This window comes from Macaca mulatta, chromosome 12, assembly GCF_049350105.2.
Source record: "Macaca mulatta isolate MMU2019108-1 chromosome 12, T2T-MMU8v2.0, whole genome shotgun sequence".
Lineage (NCBI taxonomy): Eukaryota > Metazoa > Chordata > Mammalia > Primates > Cercopithecidae > Macaca > Macaca mulatta.
Genome location: NC_133417.1, coordinates 146,210,324 through 146,227,304, shown reverse-complemented (window position 1 = coordinate 146,227,304; position 16,981 = coordinate 146,210,324). Strand labels below are relative to the sequence as shown.

At 45.9% G+C, this 16,981-nt stretch overlaps 1 protein-coding gene across 1 annotated transcript in view; it reads right to left on the bottom strand.

The window, feature by feature from the left end:
* Positions 1–16,981, bottom strand: part of CROCC2 (ciliary rootlet coiled-coil, rootletin family member 2) — a 67,867-nt gene that overhangs the window by 35,068 nt on the left and 15,818 nt on the right. Inside the window, exons 15-18 of the mRNA XM_077956538.1 lie at positions 7,469–7,662; positions 2,655–2,773; positions 2,052–2,221; positions 1,257–1,433 (exon numbers count right to left, since the gene is read on the bottom strand). Coding sequence (XP_077812664.1) covers positions 1,257–1,433; positions 2,052–2,221; positions 2,655–2,773; positions 7,469–7,662 — 660 coding nt within the window. The remainder of the gene's footprint in view (positions 1–1,256; positions 1,434–2,051; positions 2,222–2,654; positions 2,774–7,468; positions 7,663–16,981) is intronic.

Here is a 16,981-nt window from a genome sequence, read left to right as displayed (position 1 = left end):
CCCATGTGACACAATGTGGACGTGTTCGTGTGTCCATTCCTTTCACTCCACAGTGCATTCCTCAGGGCGGCATGATATACTGGAACAGCCTAGACTCAGGGTAGCTTTTATAGGGCCAGTGGCTGAGTCTCAACTGCTGCTGGGATGGAAGGATGGCCAGATGTGTGGCTGGTAATTCTGTGCTTGGCTTGGTATTTGAGTTGGATACACCGATAGATGATTGGATGACTAGCTGGTTGGTGGATCAGGTGGATGGATGGATAGACACATGGATGGATGGCTGGATATGTGGCTGGACAGCTGAGTTTGTGGACAGATGAAAGGATGTTAAGTGGATGGATGGATGGTCAGATGAGTTGTGGATAGCTGTGTGGATGGAAAGTTGGGTGCATGGATAGTTGGATGGATAGTCAAATGAACTGATGAATGATTGCATGGATGGTGACATGTATAGATGGACAGCTAGGAATGTGGATGCATGGCCATATATCTGGATGGTTACCTAAATGTGTGGAAAGAAGAATGGATATTCAAGTGAGTGGGTGGATGGTGACAAGTGTGTGGAGGGACATTCACATGCATGGATGGATGGGTGGATAGATAGATGAATGGACAGATAGATAGATGGATGGACGGGTAGGTGAGTAGATGAGTGTATGGATGGATGAACAGGTGGATGGGTGGATGGATGGATGGGCAGGTGGACGGGAGGATGGATGGATGAGCAGGTGGATGGGTGGATGATGGGTGGATGAATGGATAAATGGATGGATGGGTGAATGGATGGACAGATGGATGGATGAATGGGTAGGTGGGTGGATGGGTGGATGGATGGATGGAGGCGTAGGTGGGTGGATGAATGGACAGATAGAGGGATGAATGGAGAGATGGATGGATGGATGGGTAGGTAGGTGGATGGGTGGAAGGATGGATGGATGGGCAAGTGGATGGGTGGACAGATGGGTGAATGAATGGACAGATGGCTGGATGAACAGATAGGTGGGTGAGTGAGTGGGTGGATGGGTGGATGGATGGATGGATGGATGGATGGGTGGATGGATGGATGGACGGAGGGGTGGGTAGGTGGTTGGACATCTGTCCATCATGACTGCTGTGGAAGGACAAAGCTGAAATTGCAGTGACCTGGAAAGGCTGCATCTGCCTGAGGTGTGGCCACATGCAGCCCTTGTGCTGGGCCAGAGATGACAGGTGCAGTGGGTGTGAGCAACCCCGCTGCCCCCCAGCTGTGCCATCACCTGTTGCATCCTGTGCTCCAGTTGGAGAAGGCTCTCGTCCCGCTCCTGCTTCAGGCTCTGAATTTCCCCCTTCAGAGCCTCCCTCTCGGCGGCACTTTTTGTCACCAGCTCCTTCTCCTGCTCCAGCTGGCATCTGGCTGCCTCCTTCTCCTCTTCCAGGGACAGGCTCAGGGTCTCCTAGACCAAGGTAAAGGGATGGGCTGTGAGGTCCGGCAGGTGAGGCCAGCAGTTGTCTGTGGTCCTGAGTGAGACCTGGCCCGTGGGATGCCAGGGCTGATGGGCCCCAGGGGCTGTCCAGTCCAGCCAGCTGCACCCCCCCATGTCTTCCCCTCAGAGTCACCAGAGCAGGGAGGGCCTCTCTGGGTCTCAGCACCTGTCATCCCACATTGATCTATCAGTTTGTAAACCATTCCTGAGTCTCTGCAGTGCCCTTGCCATGGAGGGGTGTAAAGACACATCAAACCAGGCCTCCAGAAGCCTGGGACCTGCGGGACGGGGGCCCCTCCAGCCCTCATCCTTCAGACTGCACCAGACCAGCCAACAGCACGTCCAGCGTCTTCTATGAGGGAGGCCCCCCCCAAATACCAACCCAAGCCCAGTGTGAGGGCTCCACGAGGAAGGCTCTGGATGCCCACTTGAACTATGAAGCATGAGCAGGTCCTTGCCCAGCCTTCCCTGGCCAGGTGCCTTTGTCTCTGAGCTCAGTCTCCCAGGGCCCCTCCTCCCAAGGGCCTGCCATTCCCTGGGACCTGGTAGCCTTCTAGGAAGCTACTGGTGGGCTCCTGGGAAGCAGACCTTCTCCCTCTGGAGCTGTGCCAGGGCCTCACAGTGAGCTGACGCCTGGCTCTCCAGGGCCCGCTGTGCCTCCCGCTCCTGCTGTGCCACCTGTCGCTGGAGCCGCCCCACGTCCTGCCGCAGCTTCATCTCCTGGACCTCCCAGTCACTTTGTAGCTGCTCCATTTCCACTGTGGGGTGATGAGTAAGGTGTGCCAGGGCCTGGCATGTGGACCCCCGAACCCTTTGGGACTCCTTAGGGAGTGACAGCCTTGGGGGCGACCACTGTCCACTCCAGGCTCTGGGAGTGGGCGGCCGGCCCATGGCAGGCTGAGCTGAGCAGGGTCAAGGGTACAGGGCTGCAGCTGGAGGCTACACGCTGACCCTGCGGCCACAACCCAGTTCGGAGCCTCAGGCTGGCACCAGCTGTGGCCTGGGCAGGGTGTTGCTGTTCCTCACGGGCGAGGTGGCCCAACTTGCTTCGTCACATGAGCTCCAGGCTCACGTTCGTGCCCCTGTGGGCTCCGGAGAGGGGTGCAGCATGTGTGGGTAGTGAGCTCCACGCCAGGGGCCCCTGCATGGCTCACTTTTGGGGAAGGAGCTGAGGGAGTGCCCTTGGAGCACCTTGCAAGGCTTGCTGAGCGAGTCCTGTGCTCCGCGCCTCCTCCTCCAGCTGCTCCTGCAGCTTCGTGGCCAGCTGTCGGGCCTCGAGGAGGCTGCTCTCCAGGGAGTCCCTCTCCGCCCTGCAAAGGAGCAGCAAACAATGGGCAAGGCATCCGTAAGATCCCGCGTACAACATGCTCTCTATAGCTTTACCCAGGTGTTAATGAGACTCAGCTGAAATGCAAATAAATGGAAGAATGTTGTAGAAATTATGGTGCATCTTGTCTCTGGAGCACCATGTGCTATTAACAAGGACGAGGAAACTATTTTCCATTCTAATGTCATGAAAAGAGTCCCCCCAAAAAGTCACCCACCCAATTGGACCCCCACATGCAGCGTGATTCCATCATGTGAAAAACCTGCGTGGTGCATTTGTGCACGGAGATGCCACCGCTCAGAAGACACCTGGAGCACACACCAACGCACAGCAGTGCCCGTTCCTGGGAGGGACGGGTGATAAAAGACCTCACATTTCTAACAATTAATTAATCAGTGATCCAACCATCAATGGCAAGTTTCATTGTTGCTCTTTGCTGCCCTGTGCTGGGTGTTTATCAGTGAACAAAGCAAGGCACCAAACAACATGTACAAACAACACACACAAACAACACACACAAACAACACGCACAAACAACACGTACAAACAACACGCACAAACAACACGCACAAACACGCACAAACAACACGTACAAACAACAGATACAAACAACACGTACAAACAACACGCACAAACAACACGTACAACAACACGTACAAACAACACGCACAAACAACACGCACAAACAACACGTACAAACAACACGTACAAACAACACGCACAAACAACACCTACAAACAACACGCACAAACAACACGTACAAACAACACGTACAAACAACACGCACAAACAACACATACAAACAACACGCATAAACAACACGCACAAACAACACTACAAACAACACGCACAAACAACACGTACAAACAACACATACAACAACACGCACAAACAACATGTACAACAACACGCACAAACAACACGCACAAACAACACGTACAACAACACGTACAAACAACACGTACAAACAACACATACAACACGCACAAACAACATGTACAACAACACGCACAAACAACACGCACAAACACGCACAAACAACACGCACAAACAACACGTACAACAACACGTACAAACAACACGTACAAACAACACGCACAAACAACATGCACAAACAACACGCACAAACAACACGTACAAACAACACGCACAAACAACACGCACAAACAACACGTACAAACAACACGCACAAACAACACTACAAACAACACGCACAAACAACACGCACAAACAACACGTACAAACAACACGCACAAACAACACATACAAACACACCGCAAGGGCTCAAGCACAGATGCCCATATGAACACGCAAATGGTGGGTGCACAACCCCAAACAGATGAGGTCAGGGCGGGCCATAGGCCACAGGGACCCTGGCAACTCTTGACCAGGCCCTGCCTGCATTTCTCTTCCATCTTTTTGGCCACTGCCACCTCCTTCATCAGGGGTAGAGCACATCCCAGCCTTCTGGGGGCTCACCAGGGCTTGCAGAGGGAGGTCCTCTGGGCTCAGGTCAGAACCCCCAGAAACCTCACTCTGCTGCACGCTGCTCTGCTCCCCTTCCAGTCCCTCTGCCCGCAAGTGCTCCTCATGGCCCCTATCCCACACTCCCAGGCTTGAGTGCTGTCTTCACCTGGCAGCTCTTCTCCCTTCAAGTCAGCCTGGAAACCCCTCCTCCTAGAGGCCTGCCTGGTCTCCTGTAAGGGATGTGGCCTCTGCTGCTCAGAAATCGGACGTCTTTGCCTGAAGCTTGGGGACCTGAGCCTGTGCCCAGCCTCTCTCTCTCCATGGGGGCCCAGGAGCAACTCCAGGGGCTCCACAATTGAGCCCCTGGACTGGAGGCCTGGCCCCCCATGGGGTGCTCTGAGCAGGGCAGGGCTGCTTGGGGTGTGGGACGGCAGGGACCTTGGTCCATCTTGCTGGCTGACAAGCCAGGACTCCATGAAGGGAGGGAGCAGGTCCCCACTGCAGAAGCCTTGTCAGGGCCTGAGGATCCGAGAGTGGAGCGCTTCATAAAGCAGACCCGTGGGGAGGCCTAACCAGAAGCAAGGAGCTGCAGCAGGATTTCCCACACTTAATGGTCCTCAGTGTTACCTGTGAGTTCATCAAAATGGCAGCATCCACGCTCTCCGGCCGCACTGGGCCAGTCAGATAAACACAGAGTGTGTTGGGCAGACGTGGCTTCAGGTCAAGCCCCTCTGTCACCAGAGGCTCAACTGGCTGTCAGGACCCCTGTTCGGTGGCCTGTGATGCTGGGGCCCGCAGGGCTGCCATGTGCGGGGGTTGGGGGGGGTCAGTGGCAGGGCAGAGGTAGGGGCAGCTGTCAGGGCAGGACCCAGGCTGCTGAGGGCTCTGGCCAGGGCCTGTGTTCTGGGCAGCAGATCCTACCAGCAGGGAAAGGACCTCCACCCCGGTCCTGGGAGCCCCCAGGGCCCAGAAAGGAGCATGGGAAGGCGCCGAACCCACAGCAGCCTCCCTCAGGTTTTCCTTCCCAATTGCTGCGAAAGCTTTCATTTGGAGAAGGGGTTTGTCTGCAAAGAAGCTCAAGGATCCCAGACTCCAGTGTTTCTCATGCCTCTCAGATGCTAGAATTCCAGGAAGAAATCTTTTCAACAAAAATACTTAGCAGCGCCTGAGCAGGGCCCTAAGCAGAGCCGAGAAGGCACAGAAGCCATCAGCTGCTGGGTTTCTGCAGAGGCTGCAGGATCCATCCAGATCACCAGGCAGCAGCCTACACACACACACAGGGCAGCACCTACACACACACCAGGCGGCACCTACACACACACACACAGGGCAGCACCTACACACACACCAGGCGGCACCTACACACACACACACAGGGCAGCACCTACACACACACCAGGCGGCACCTACACACACACACACCAGGCAGCACCTACACACACACACCAGGCGGTACCTACACACACACACCAGGCGGCACCTACACACACACACCAGGCAGCACCTACACACACACACTAGGCAGCACCTACACCTACACACACACACACCAGGCAGCACCTACACACACACACACACCAGGCGGCACCTACACACACACACCAGGCAGCACCTACACACACACACCAGGCAGCACCTACACACACACACCAGGCGGTACCTACACACACACACCAGGCAGCACCTACACACACAGACTAGGCAGCACCTACACCTACACACACACACCAGGTGGCACCTACACACACACACCAGGCGGCACCTACACACACACACACACCAGGCGGCACCTATGCACACACACACCAGGCGGCACCTACACACACACACACACCAGGCGGCACCTACACACACACACCAGGCGGCACCTACACACACACACCAGGCAGCACCTACACCTACACACACACACCAGGCGGCACCTACACACACACACCAGGCGGCACCTACACACACACACCAGGCAGCACCTACACACACACACACCAGGCGGTACCTACACACACACACCAGGCGGCACCTACACACACACACTAGGCAGCACCTACACCTACACACACACACCAGGTGGCACCTACACACACACACCAGGCGGCACCTACACACACACACACACCAGGCGGCACCTACACACACACACACCAGGCGGCACCTACACACACACACCAGGCGGCACCTACACACACACACCGGGTGGCACCTACACACACACACCGGGTGGCACCTACACACACACACACCAGGCAGCACCTACACACACACACCAGGTGGCACCTACACACACACACACCAGGCGGTACCTACACACACACACCAGGCGGCGCCTACACACACACACCAGGCAGCACCTACACACACACACCAGGCGGCACCTACACACACACACACCAGGCGGCACCTACACACACACACACACCAGGCGGCACCTACACACAACATACCAGGAGGCACCTACACACACACACACCGGGCGGCACCTACACACATCCTGTTCCTGCCTGTGAGTGCCCATCCCAACTTCTGGGAGTTGCCCTGAGGGCCTCTGGGCTCACCCGCCCACACTCTCCACCTCATGTGGTCCCTGGGCTGGCCCTGCTCTGGGCTCCAGGGGTGGGTGTGCCACCTAAGCCTGGGACCGGGCCCTGTGACTCCCGGCTCCCAGGATTGGTACAGGGATATCACGCAGCTCAACATGGCCCATGGCTGCCACTCTCAGGCCTTGTGGGGAGAAGGGTGCCCTGCGTCTGCTGGAAGGGGGACCCTGGAGTGGCTGCTGGCCATCTTGCCACCTCCCAGAGTGAGCCTGCCTGGAATAAGATCTCAGAGCCAAGCTGTGCTGAGGGAGGGAGAAGCAGGATTCCAAGGGCACGGTAGGAGTGCCTGAATCCAGCCATCCCTTCACCCTGAACTCCACAGCTCCATGAGCAAGACACTCCACATCTGCCTTCCACTGGTCTCAGCTGTGCTTCTGCACTTGCCACCACCTCTTTCAGGAAGGTGACCCCAGTGCTTTCACTGGGTTGACCTCTTCTAGATGCCCTGCCCCAACCCAAAGGCACTGTGCTTGCCTCTCACTCACAGCCCATTTCATGTGCACACACTCCCTCCCAGTCCTATGCCATGGTGTGCGTGTCCCATACGCTGCCACACTGCAGACTCTCTGAGGGTAAGGACGTGTGGGACATGCCCTGACTGGCAGGCCCTTGCATACCTGAGATCAGCTGCCTCTTCAGCTGCAAGCCGGCCCTGCCTCTCCAAGGCCTCCTGCTTGGCCAGCAGCTGGGCCCGCTCCTCAGACAGAGCATCCTTGTCTTGCAGGGCCTGCTGCAGAGTGTCCATCTGGGCCTCCTGGTCCTGCAGGCTCTGAGCCAGCTGCTCCTCCAGGGCCTGTTTCTGGCATGTGACCTAGAGGAGGTGGGAAGTGGACAGTCGGCAGAGAAAGAGAGTAAGTGGGTGGGTGAGCATGGGCCTCTTGAGGGGAAGAAAGGACTTCAGAAGAAGTGATTTCACGCAGAATGGCATGGAGGTGAGAGTGGAAGAAGTGGGTGGACCTCAGAAGCACGTGGATGTCTTTACAATAGAGGGGGCATCCACTCAGGTACCCCGATGGGGATGGTACTGAACTGGGCACTCCTAGGTAGGAGCCAACTGTCAATCTAAATGGTACCATTTGTTTGTCCTCCAGTATCCAGGGGTCAGGAAACACTGCACAGAAATGGCAACAGAAGGTAACGGAAAACTAGACTGCTGCAGACCAACGCTTCCACCAAGAATATCATAAAAATCTAGGTAGATATATCACAAGAATATGTAAGAGACCTCAGACAGCTGAAAAGACAGCTGGGACTGAAGCAGTGAAGATCTTGGAGAGAAGGGAGACACAGAGGAATGAGCCCAGCATTTGGTGCCTCCTTTTCCCTTAAGGCATTTGCTGATTTAAAAGTTTGGGCTGAAAAATTGAGATGCCAAGAAGAGCTTCTGGCAGTACCATGGCCTGAGGGGAACAAAAAATTAGGGTTCAGAGCCACCAAAGCGGAGAGGCTCTGATACGTATCACAAGACATCAGGTTGTATTCACCGCAGGGCTTGATCCTAGTAGTAGTGGTGAATCAGAAACAGACCATCCTTCATAGACACTGCAGCTCAGGTGTGAATCATCCCAGTCACTGACTGGATTACAGGGACCTTCTACCTTCACTGCCTGCCAGGGTCAAAAGTAAATTCTGGCCGAGGGCGGCGACTCCCAGCACTTTGGGAGGCCAAGGCAGGTAGATCACTTGAGGTCAGGAGTTCACGACCAGCCTGGCAACATGGTAAAACCCTATCTCTACTAAAAATACAAAAATTAGCCGGGCATGATGGCATGCACCTGTAATCCCACCTATTCAGGAGGCTGAGGCAGGAGAATCACATGAACCCAGGAGGCAGAGGTTATGGTGAGCCAAGATCATGCCCCTGCACTCTAGCCTGGGTGACAGAGTGAGACACTCTCTCAAAAACAAACAAACAACAACAACAACAAAAATAAACCCTTTCTGGAAGAAGAATAGCATTGTCAAGATCCTCAAATTATTTCTGTAATTTATTATATATAAGATTGACTATTTAATCAAGATCTGGCCTATCAGGAGACAGGACCACATGACAAAAATCCACAAATAAGAACAGAAAATAGATATAGATCCTCCCACCCTGGTTATCTAGATATTGGAGTTATCAGACACAAACTTTAAAATAGTTGATTAATATGTTCAAGAAGATGGATAGCAAGATGTAAAGTTTAACAATAGAACTGGATACTAAATATAAAAAATACAGTTTAAAATATAATAACCAAAAAAGTAAGGAAACTAATAGACAATGGCAGATTAGAATAAAAGAAAGGACTAGTAACCTGGAAGACAGACAAAAGAATGTGTTCAGACTGAATCATAAAGAGAAAGAAGGATGGAAAATACACAAAACAGTGTTATAGACATATGGGACAAGCTAAAAATGCCCATCATATGTGTAATTACAGTGTCAGAAGGAGATGAGAGGGCATATTTTAACAGATACAGGCCAAGAATTTTCCAAATCTAGTAAAATACATCTACCCACAGACTTAAAATGAGCTGTAACTCCCAAAAGAATAAATTGAAAGAAAATGTCACAGATATACAACTTAGTAAAGTTTCTGAATACCAAAGATAAAGAATTTTTTTTTAAAAAAGGGAAAATGACACATAGCCATGAACAAGACTGACATTTACTTTCCATGCAACAATGAAAACCAGAAGACAATGGAATGACTTCATTACATTTCTGAAAGAAAATAATGGCTGTTTTAGTATTCTATACCCAGTGAAAACATTCTTCAAAAGTAAAAACCAGGACTTTCTACTTCTGATAATGGCGAGGTAGGTTGTTGAGGACTAACCCTCCCACCTAAAGCAACTGGAAAAGTGACACAACATACAACCCAATAATCTGTTTAAAAGCATTAGAGAGATACTAAGGCAGTCAGGTCCCTGGTGTTCAGGCTACAGAGAGAAATATATTAAAGTGAGTCTGAAATTCTACGAATACAACAGGTTTCCCCTTTGGGGTATCTGCCAAGTCCTAAGTGACACGGGGTGTAGAGCCTCAGGATCCAATAATAAAGCTTTAGGCTGGGCTTGGTGGCTTATGCCTGTAATCCCAGCGCTTAGGGGCTTATGCCTGTAATCCCAGCGCTTAGGGAGGCTGAGGTGGGCAGATCACTTGAGCTCGGGAGTTTGAGACCAGCCTGGCCAACATGGCGAAACCCCATCTCTACTAAAAATACAAAAATTAGCTAGGCGTGTGCCTGTAATCCTAGCTACTCAGGAGGCTGAGGCAGGAGAATTGCTTGAACCCGAGAGGCGGAGGTTGCAGTGAGCCGAGATCGCCCCATTGCATTCCACCCTGGGTGACAGAGTAAGACTCTGCTTGGGGAAAAAAAAAAAATAAAAAAGTTTTAGCTAAAAGACTGGGAACATGGCCTAAGATTTCAGCAGGCTTATGAGATTGAAGCGACATAACTTAGAGTTCAGAGATACCAAAGCAGCCGGGGAATGAAAAGAAGGGCACATATCAGAAGGAAAGGAAATGCCTGGAGGGAAACCTGAGATTCTATATTGTGATTTTAAAAAATGGGACTGCTGGCTGAGCGCATGATCCCAGCATTTTGGGAGGCTGAGGCAGGTGGATCACTTGAACCCAGGAGTTTGAGACCAGCCTGGGCAACATGGCAAAACCCCATTTCTACAAAAAACACAAAAATTAGCCAGGCATGGTCACGTGTGCCTGTAGTCCCAGCTACTCGGGAGGCTGATGTGTGAGGATCGCTTGAGCCCAGAAGGTTGAGGCTGTGGTCAGCCATGATCAGGCCATGGCACTCCAGCCTGGGCAACAAAGACCCTGTCTCATAAAATAAAATAAATGGTACTGCTTTGAAAAAGTATGTACTTTTTTTTTTTTATAATTCAGAAGCAGTAAAGGACCAGGAGACTAAGAATCTGAACAAAAAAATAGCAGTTGAGAGTCTGGGAAGTCAAGATAGGACTTTCGAAAGTCTTATAGAGTTGAGAAAATAAAACCTGGAGTTTAGGGCTAACTAAAGAGTAGGAACCCTGGTAAACACCTGAGATTTCCAATTAGGAACATAGGAGAGTTATACCCTGGGGTAAGCCAGAAATAGACGACTCCTCAGAAAACACTGAAGTACAGTTACAAAGCGGCTAAATCCTCGACTGGATAAAGGTGATTTATCCCTATTCTGATTTCCCGAAGTCAAAAGCAAATTCCCTCTGGAAGAAGCTTGTATCATTCAAAGCCTTAAATTATGTCTATGAATTACATCTACAAAAACACAAAGTCTGTCATTCAACAAAAAATTATTAAGCATAATAAAAAAAACAAAAAAAAAATTAAGCATCCTAGGAGACAAGGCCAAACTACTGAAAATAAATAAACAAAAGAGAATAGAAATAGCTCATTAGGGGATCTAGATGTTAGAGTTATCAAAGACACAAAAAAGTACTGTAATTAATATGTTTAAAAACACACTCAAGAAGGTAAAGAATGTTACCAAATAACTGAAATGTTTGTGAAAAGATGAGTGTGTGTGTGTGAATGGTTAAAAATAATCATTTAAAAATAAAAAATATTAGTAAAGTAGTGTAAGGTTTATAACAACATATACAGAAATAAAACGGAGCAACAAGAGCCAAAAGGATAGAAGAGATGTCTTAGTAAATTGGTGCTGCTATAACAAAATACCTGAGACTGGGTAATTTATAATGAGTGGAAATGTATTCATTTATCTTCTCACAGTTCTAGTGACTGGGAAGTCCAAAATCAAGGTGCTGGCAGGTTCAATTGTCTATCAAGGACTACTCTTGCTTCCAAGGCTGTGCATTGATGCTGCATTTTCCGGATGAGAAGAGTGCTGCATCTTCACATGGTGGAAGGTATAAGGGGAAGTGAGACACAAATGTTGCAGGAAGCCCCTTTCATAAAGGCTTTAATCTCACTGATGAGGGTGGAACCCTTATGGCCTAAATCATCTCTTACAGGTCCCACCTCTTGATACTGTCACAATTAGTCATTACGTTTCAACACCTACATTTTGGAGGGGACACATTCGAAACATAGCAAGGTATAAACGGAATATATTGCTGGAAGGATCTTACATTGTTTATGAAGTAATATAGTATTTGGATATAGGCTGTGCATATCATAATTTTAGGGTAATCACTAAAACTAACAAAAAGAAACACAGCTAAAAACAATCAATAGAGAACATAAAATGGAATACTAAATAAATATGCATCTAACCCCAAAAAAGGCCAGAAAGGAAGAATGTAAAAATATTTTTAAAATATGAGACAAATAGATGGCAAATACTTAGATGTAAATAAAGCATATTAATAGTTACTTAAATGTAAGTGGTCTAATAAACACTCTAATTAAAGATAGAAGTTGTCAGAGTAAATATAAAGGCAAAACCCAAGTATGCTTTTGACACACACTTTATTTGTTGATTTTTTTATTTTTTTATTTCAATAGGTTTTTGGGTAACAGGTGGTGTTTGGTTACATGAATAAGTTCTTTAGCGGTGGTTTCTGAGATTTTGGTGCACCCATCATCTGAGCAGTGTATACTGTACACAATGTGTAGTCTTATCCCTCACCACCCCCAACCCTTTCCCCCAAGTCCCCAAAATCCAATGTATCATTCTTATGTTTTTGCATCCTCAGAGCTTAGGTTCCACATATGAATGAGAACATATGATATTTGGTTTTTCATTTCTGAGTTACTTCACTTAGAATAATAGTCTCCAATTCCATCCAGGTTGCTGTGAGTGCCATTATTTTATTCCTTTTAATGGCTGTGTAGTATTCCATGGAGTGTGTGTATATACGTATATATATCATATTTTTAAAATCCACTCGTTGATTGATGGGCATTTGGGCTGGTTCCATATTTTTGCAATTGCAAATTGTGCTGCTATAAACATGCATGTCCAAGTATCTTTTTTGTATAATGACTTCTTTTCCTCTGGGTAGATGCCTAGTAGTGAGATTGCTGGATCAAACAGTAGATCTACTGTTAGTTCTTTAAGGAATCTCCACACTGTTTTGCAGAGTGGTTGTACTAGTTTACATTCCCACGAACAGTGTAAAAGTGTTCCCTTCACTGCATCCATGCCAATATCTTTTTTTTTTAAAATTTTTTGATTATGGTCATTCTTGCAGAAGTGAGGTGGTATAGCATTGTGGTTTTGATTTGCATTTCCTTGATAATTAGTGATGTTGAGCATTTTTCCATATGCTTGTTGGCCATTTGTATATCTTCTTTTGAGACTTGTCTATTCATGTCCTTAGCCCACTTTTTTGATGGTATTGTTTGTTTGTTTTTCTTACTGATTTGAGTTCTTTGTAGATTCTGGATATTAGTCCTTTGTCAGATGTATAGATTGTGAAGATTTTCTCCCACTCTGTGTGTTGTCTGTTAACTCTGCTGGTTTTTTTTTTTGTTTGTTTGTTTGTTTGTTTTTTCTGTGCAGAAGCTTTTCAGTTTAATTAAGTCCCATCTATTTGTCTTTGCTTTTGTTGCATTTGCTTTTGGGTTCTTGGTTATGAAGTCTTTGTCTAAGCCAATGTCTAGAAGGATTTTTCTGATATTATCTTCTAGAAATTTTTTTTTTTTTTTTTTTTGAGGCAGAGTCTTGTTCTGTCACCCAGGCTGGAGTGCAATGGCATGATCTTGGCTCACTACAACCTCTGCTTCCCAAATTCAAGCGATTCTCCTGCCTCAACCTCCTGAGTAGCTGGGATTATAGGCATGTGCCACCATACCTGGCTAATTTTTGTATTTTTAGTAGAGACAAGGTTTCATCATGTTGTCCAGGCTGGTCTCAAACTGCTGACCTCGTGATCTGCCCACCTCAGCCTCCCAAAGTGCTGGGATTATAGGCGTGAGCCACTGTGCCTGGCCTATCTTCTAGAATCTTTATGATTTCAGGTCTTAGATTTAAGTATTTGATCCATCTTGAGTTGATTTTTGTATAAGGTGAGAGATGAGGATCCAGTTTCTTTCTTCTACATGTGGCTTGACAATTATCCCAGCACCATTTCTTGAATAGAGTGTCCTTTCCTCACTTTATGTTTTTCTGTGTTTTGTTGAAGATCAGTTGACTGTAAGTATTTGGGTTTATTTCTGGGTTCTGTATTCCGTTTCATTGATCTACGTGCCTATTTTTATACCAGCACCATGCTGTTTTGGTAACTGTTACCTTATAGTATAGTTTGAAGTTGGGTAATGTGATACCTTCAGATTTGCTTTTTCTTTATTCTTGCTTTGGCTCTGTGGGCTCTTTTTTTGGTTCTATATGAAATTTAGGATTTTTTTCTAGCTCTGTGAAGAATGATGATGGTATGTTGATGGGAATTGCATTGAATTTGTGGATTGATTTTGGCAGTATGATCATTTCCACAATATTGATTCTACCCATCCATGAGCATAGGATGTGTTTCCATTTGTTTGTGTCATCTATGATTTCTTTCAGCAGTGTTTTGTAGTTTTCCTTAAAGAAGTCTTTCACATCCTTGGTTAGGCATATTCCTAAGTATTTTTCTTTTGTTTGTTTGCAGCTATTGTGAAAGGGGTTGAATTTGAATTCTTGATTTGATTCTCAGCTTAGTAGCTGTTGGTGTACAGCAGAGCTACTGATTTGTGTACACTAATTTTGTGTCCTGAAACTTTGCTGAATTCATTTACCAGCTTAGGAGCTTTTGGGAGGAGTCTTTAGGGTTTTTTAGGTATACGATTATATTATCAGAAAACAGTGAGCGTTTGACTTCCTCTTTACTGATTTGGACGCCTTTATTTCTTTGTCTTGTCTGATTGCTCCGGCTAAGAATTCCAGTACTGTGTTGAATAGAAGTGGTGAGAGTGGGCATCCTTGTCTTTTTCCAGTTCTCATGGGGAATGCTTTCAACTTTTCCCCATTCACTATAATGTTGGCTATGGGTTTGTCATAGATGGTTTTTATTACCTTAAGGTATGTCCCTTCAATGCCAACTTTGCTGAGGGTTTTAATCATAAAGAGATGCTGGATTTTGTCAAATGCTTTTTCTGCATCTATTGAGATGATCATGTGATTTTTGTTTTTAATTTTGTTTATGTGGTGTATCATATTTATTGACTTACGTATGTTAAACCGTCCTTGCATCCCTGGTGTGAAACTCACTTGATCATGGTGACACACACTTTAAATAAGCAGACACAGACAAGTTGAAAGTAAATATATGAAAAGGATATACCATGGAAACACTAAGCATAAGAAAATGGAAGTGGCTATATCAATATCAAAAAAGTAGATATCAAAAAAGAGTATTGCTAGAGATAAGAGGGGATGTTTTACAATGATAAAAAGCCAATTCCTCATAAAGACATAAAATACTAAATATATATATACACCTAATAATAGAAATTTAAAACACATGAAGCAAAAATTGACTATGGGAAGAAACTAAGGGGAGATCTAGGGAAAGAAACAGAAAATTTCATTATCACAGATAGAGATTTTAATGCCCTTCTGTCACTAACTGATGCAGCAAGTAGACAAAAACAACCAATCAAAGAAATAAATCGACACACAAAAAACCCCAGTAAGGGCTTAGAAGATTTAAACAGCATTACTAAGCAACTTGATTTAATTTATATTTGTAGAACAATGCACTCAGCAATAGCATAATACACATTCTTTTGACATGTTCAAGATAGATGATAGACTGGGACATTTAAATCCATCCAAATAATATGGAGTATGTCCTCTGATCATGATGGAATTATATTAGAAATTGATAACAATTAGACATTTAGAAAACCCTATTTGGAATTTAGGCCATATATGTCCATATAATCCATGGGGCAAAGAATAAATCACATGAGGAAAGAGAAAATAGTTTGAATTGACTGATAATAAAAACACAACATGCAAAATTGTTAGGACGCAGATGAAGAAACAGCCATAAAAGCAACTAAGAAATTGGAGTAGATTATATATCTGTTAAAGAAACTGAATTCATTATCAAATGCTTTCTCACAAAGAAAACTCCAAGCTCACACTATTTCATTAGTGAATTCTGCCAAACATTTAAGAACTAAGTAATACCAATTTTACACAAACACTTTCAGGAAATATCGGAAGAGAGACTATTTTCCAGTGTATTTTGAGGCCAGCACAACCCTGATTCCACATCTGACGATTCCAAGGAAAGAAAATTACAGAACTATTACTCACAAATAGAGATGCAAAAATCTTTAACAAAATATTATAAGTTGAATAAAAAATATATAAAATGGATACTAACTCATGACAAAGTAGGGCTTACTTAAGTATGCAAGTTTAACGTCTAAAAAATTAACCAGTATAACTCACTGCATTAACAGCACAAGGAGAACAATGACATGATCATCTTAATAGTTCCAGAAAAAGCATTCAGCAGAATCCAATACCCATTTATAAATTTTAAAAAATATCAGCATACTAGGAATGAAAGGGAACTTCCTTACTCTGATAAAGGGCATCTGTGAAAAGCCTACAGATAACATCATATTAAATGGTGAAACATCAAATTATTTCCCCACTTGCATTGGTGGAAGTATGGCCACTCTCACCACTTATATTTAACTTTGCTCTGTACTTAGTCTTATAAGTGAATTTGTCAAGGTCACATGACTCAAAATAAACATACGAAATTGTATTTCACATGAAATTATATTTCTATAATAATGAACAACAAGAAAACGACATTAAAACAGTAATATAATTCATGATATAAAAATCTAGAATTAACCTAATCAAAGATGTGCAAGAAACCTCTACATGGAAAACTACAAACGTGATATACCATATTCATGGATACAATATTCAACATATTTAAGATGTCCATTTCCACAAGTTGATCTATAAATTCTAAACAATTTTAATCAAAGTCCTAGCAGGCTATTTTGCAGGGGAGGGAAGAAAAAATTGATAAGATGATTGTAAAATGTATATGAGTATGCAAAGGATTTAGAACAGCCAAAACAATCTTGAAAAATAACAAGGTGGATGTGTGTACACTACTCAGTTTCAAGACTTACTAAAAAGCTATCATAATCAAGACTGTGGTTTTGGTGAAAGAAGGAATAGATTGACTTGCACAGATCA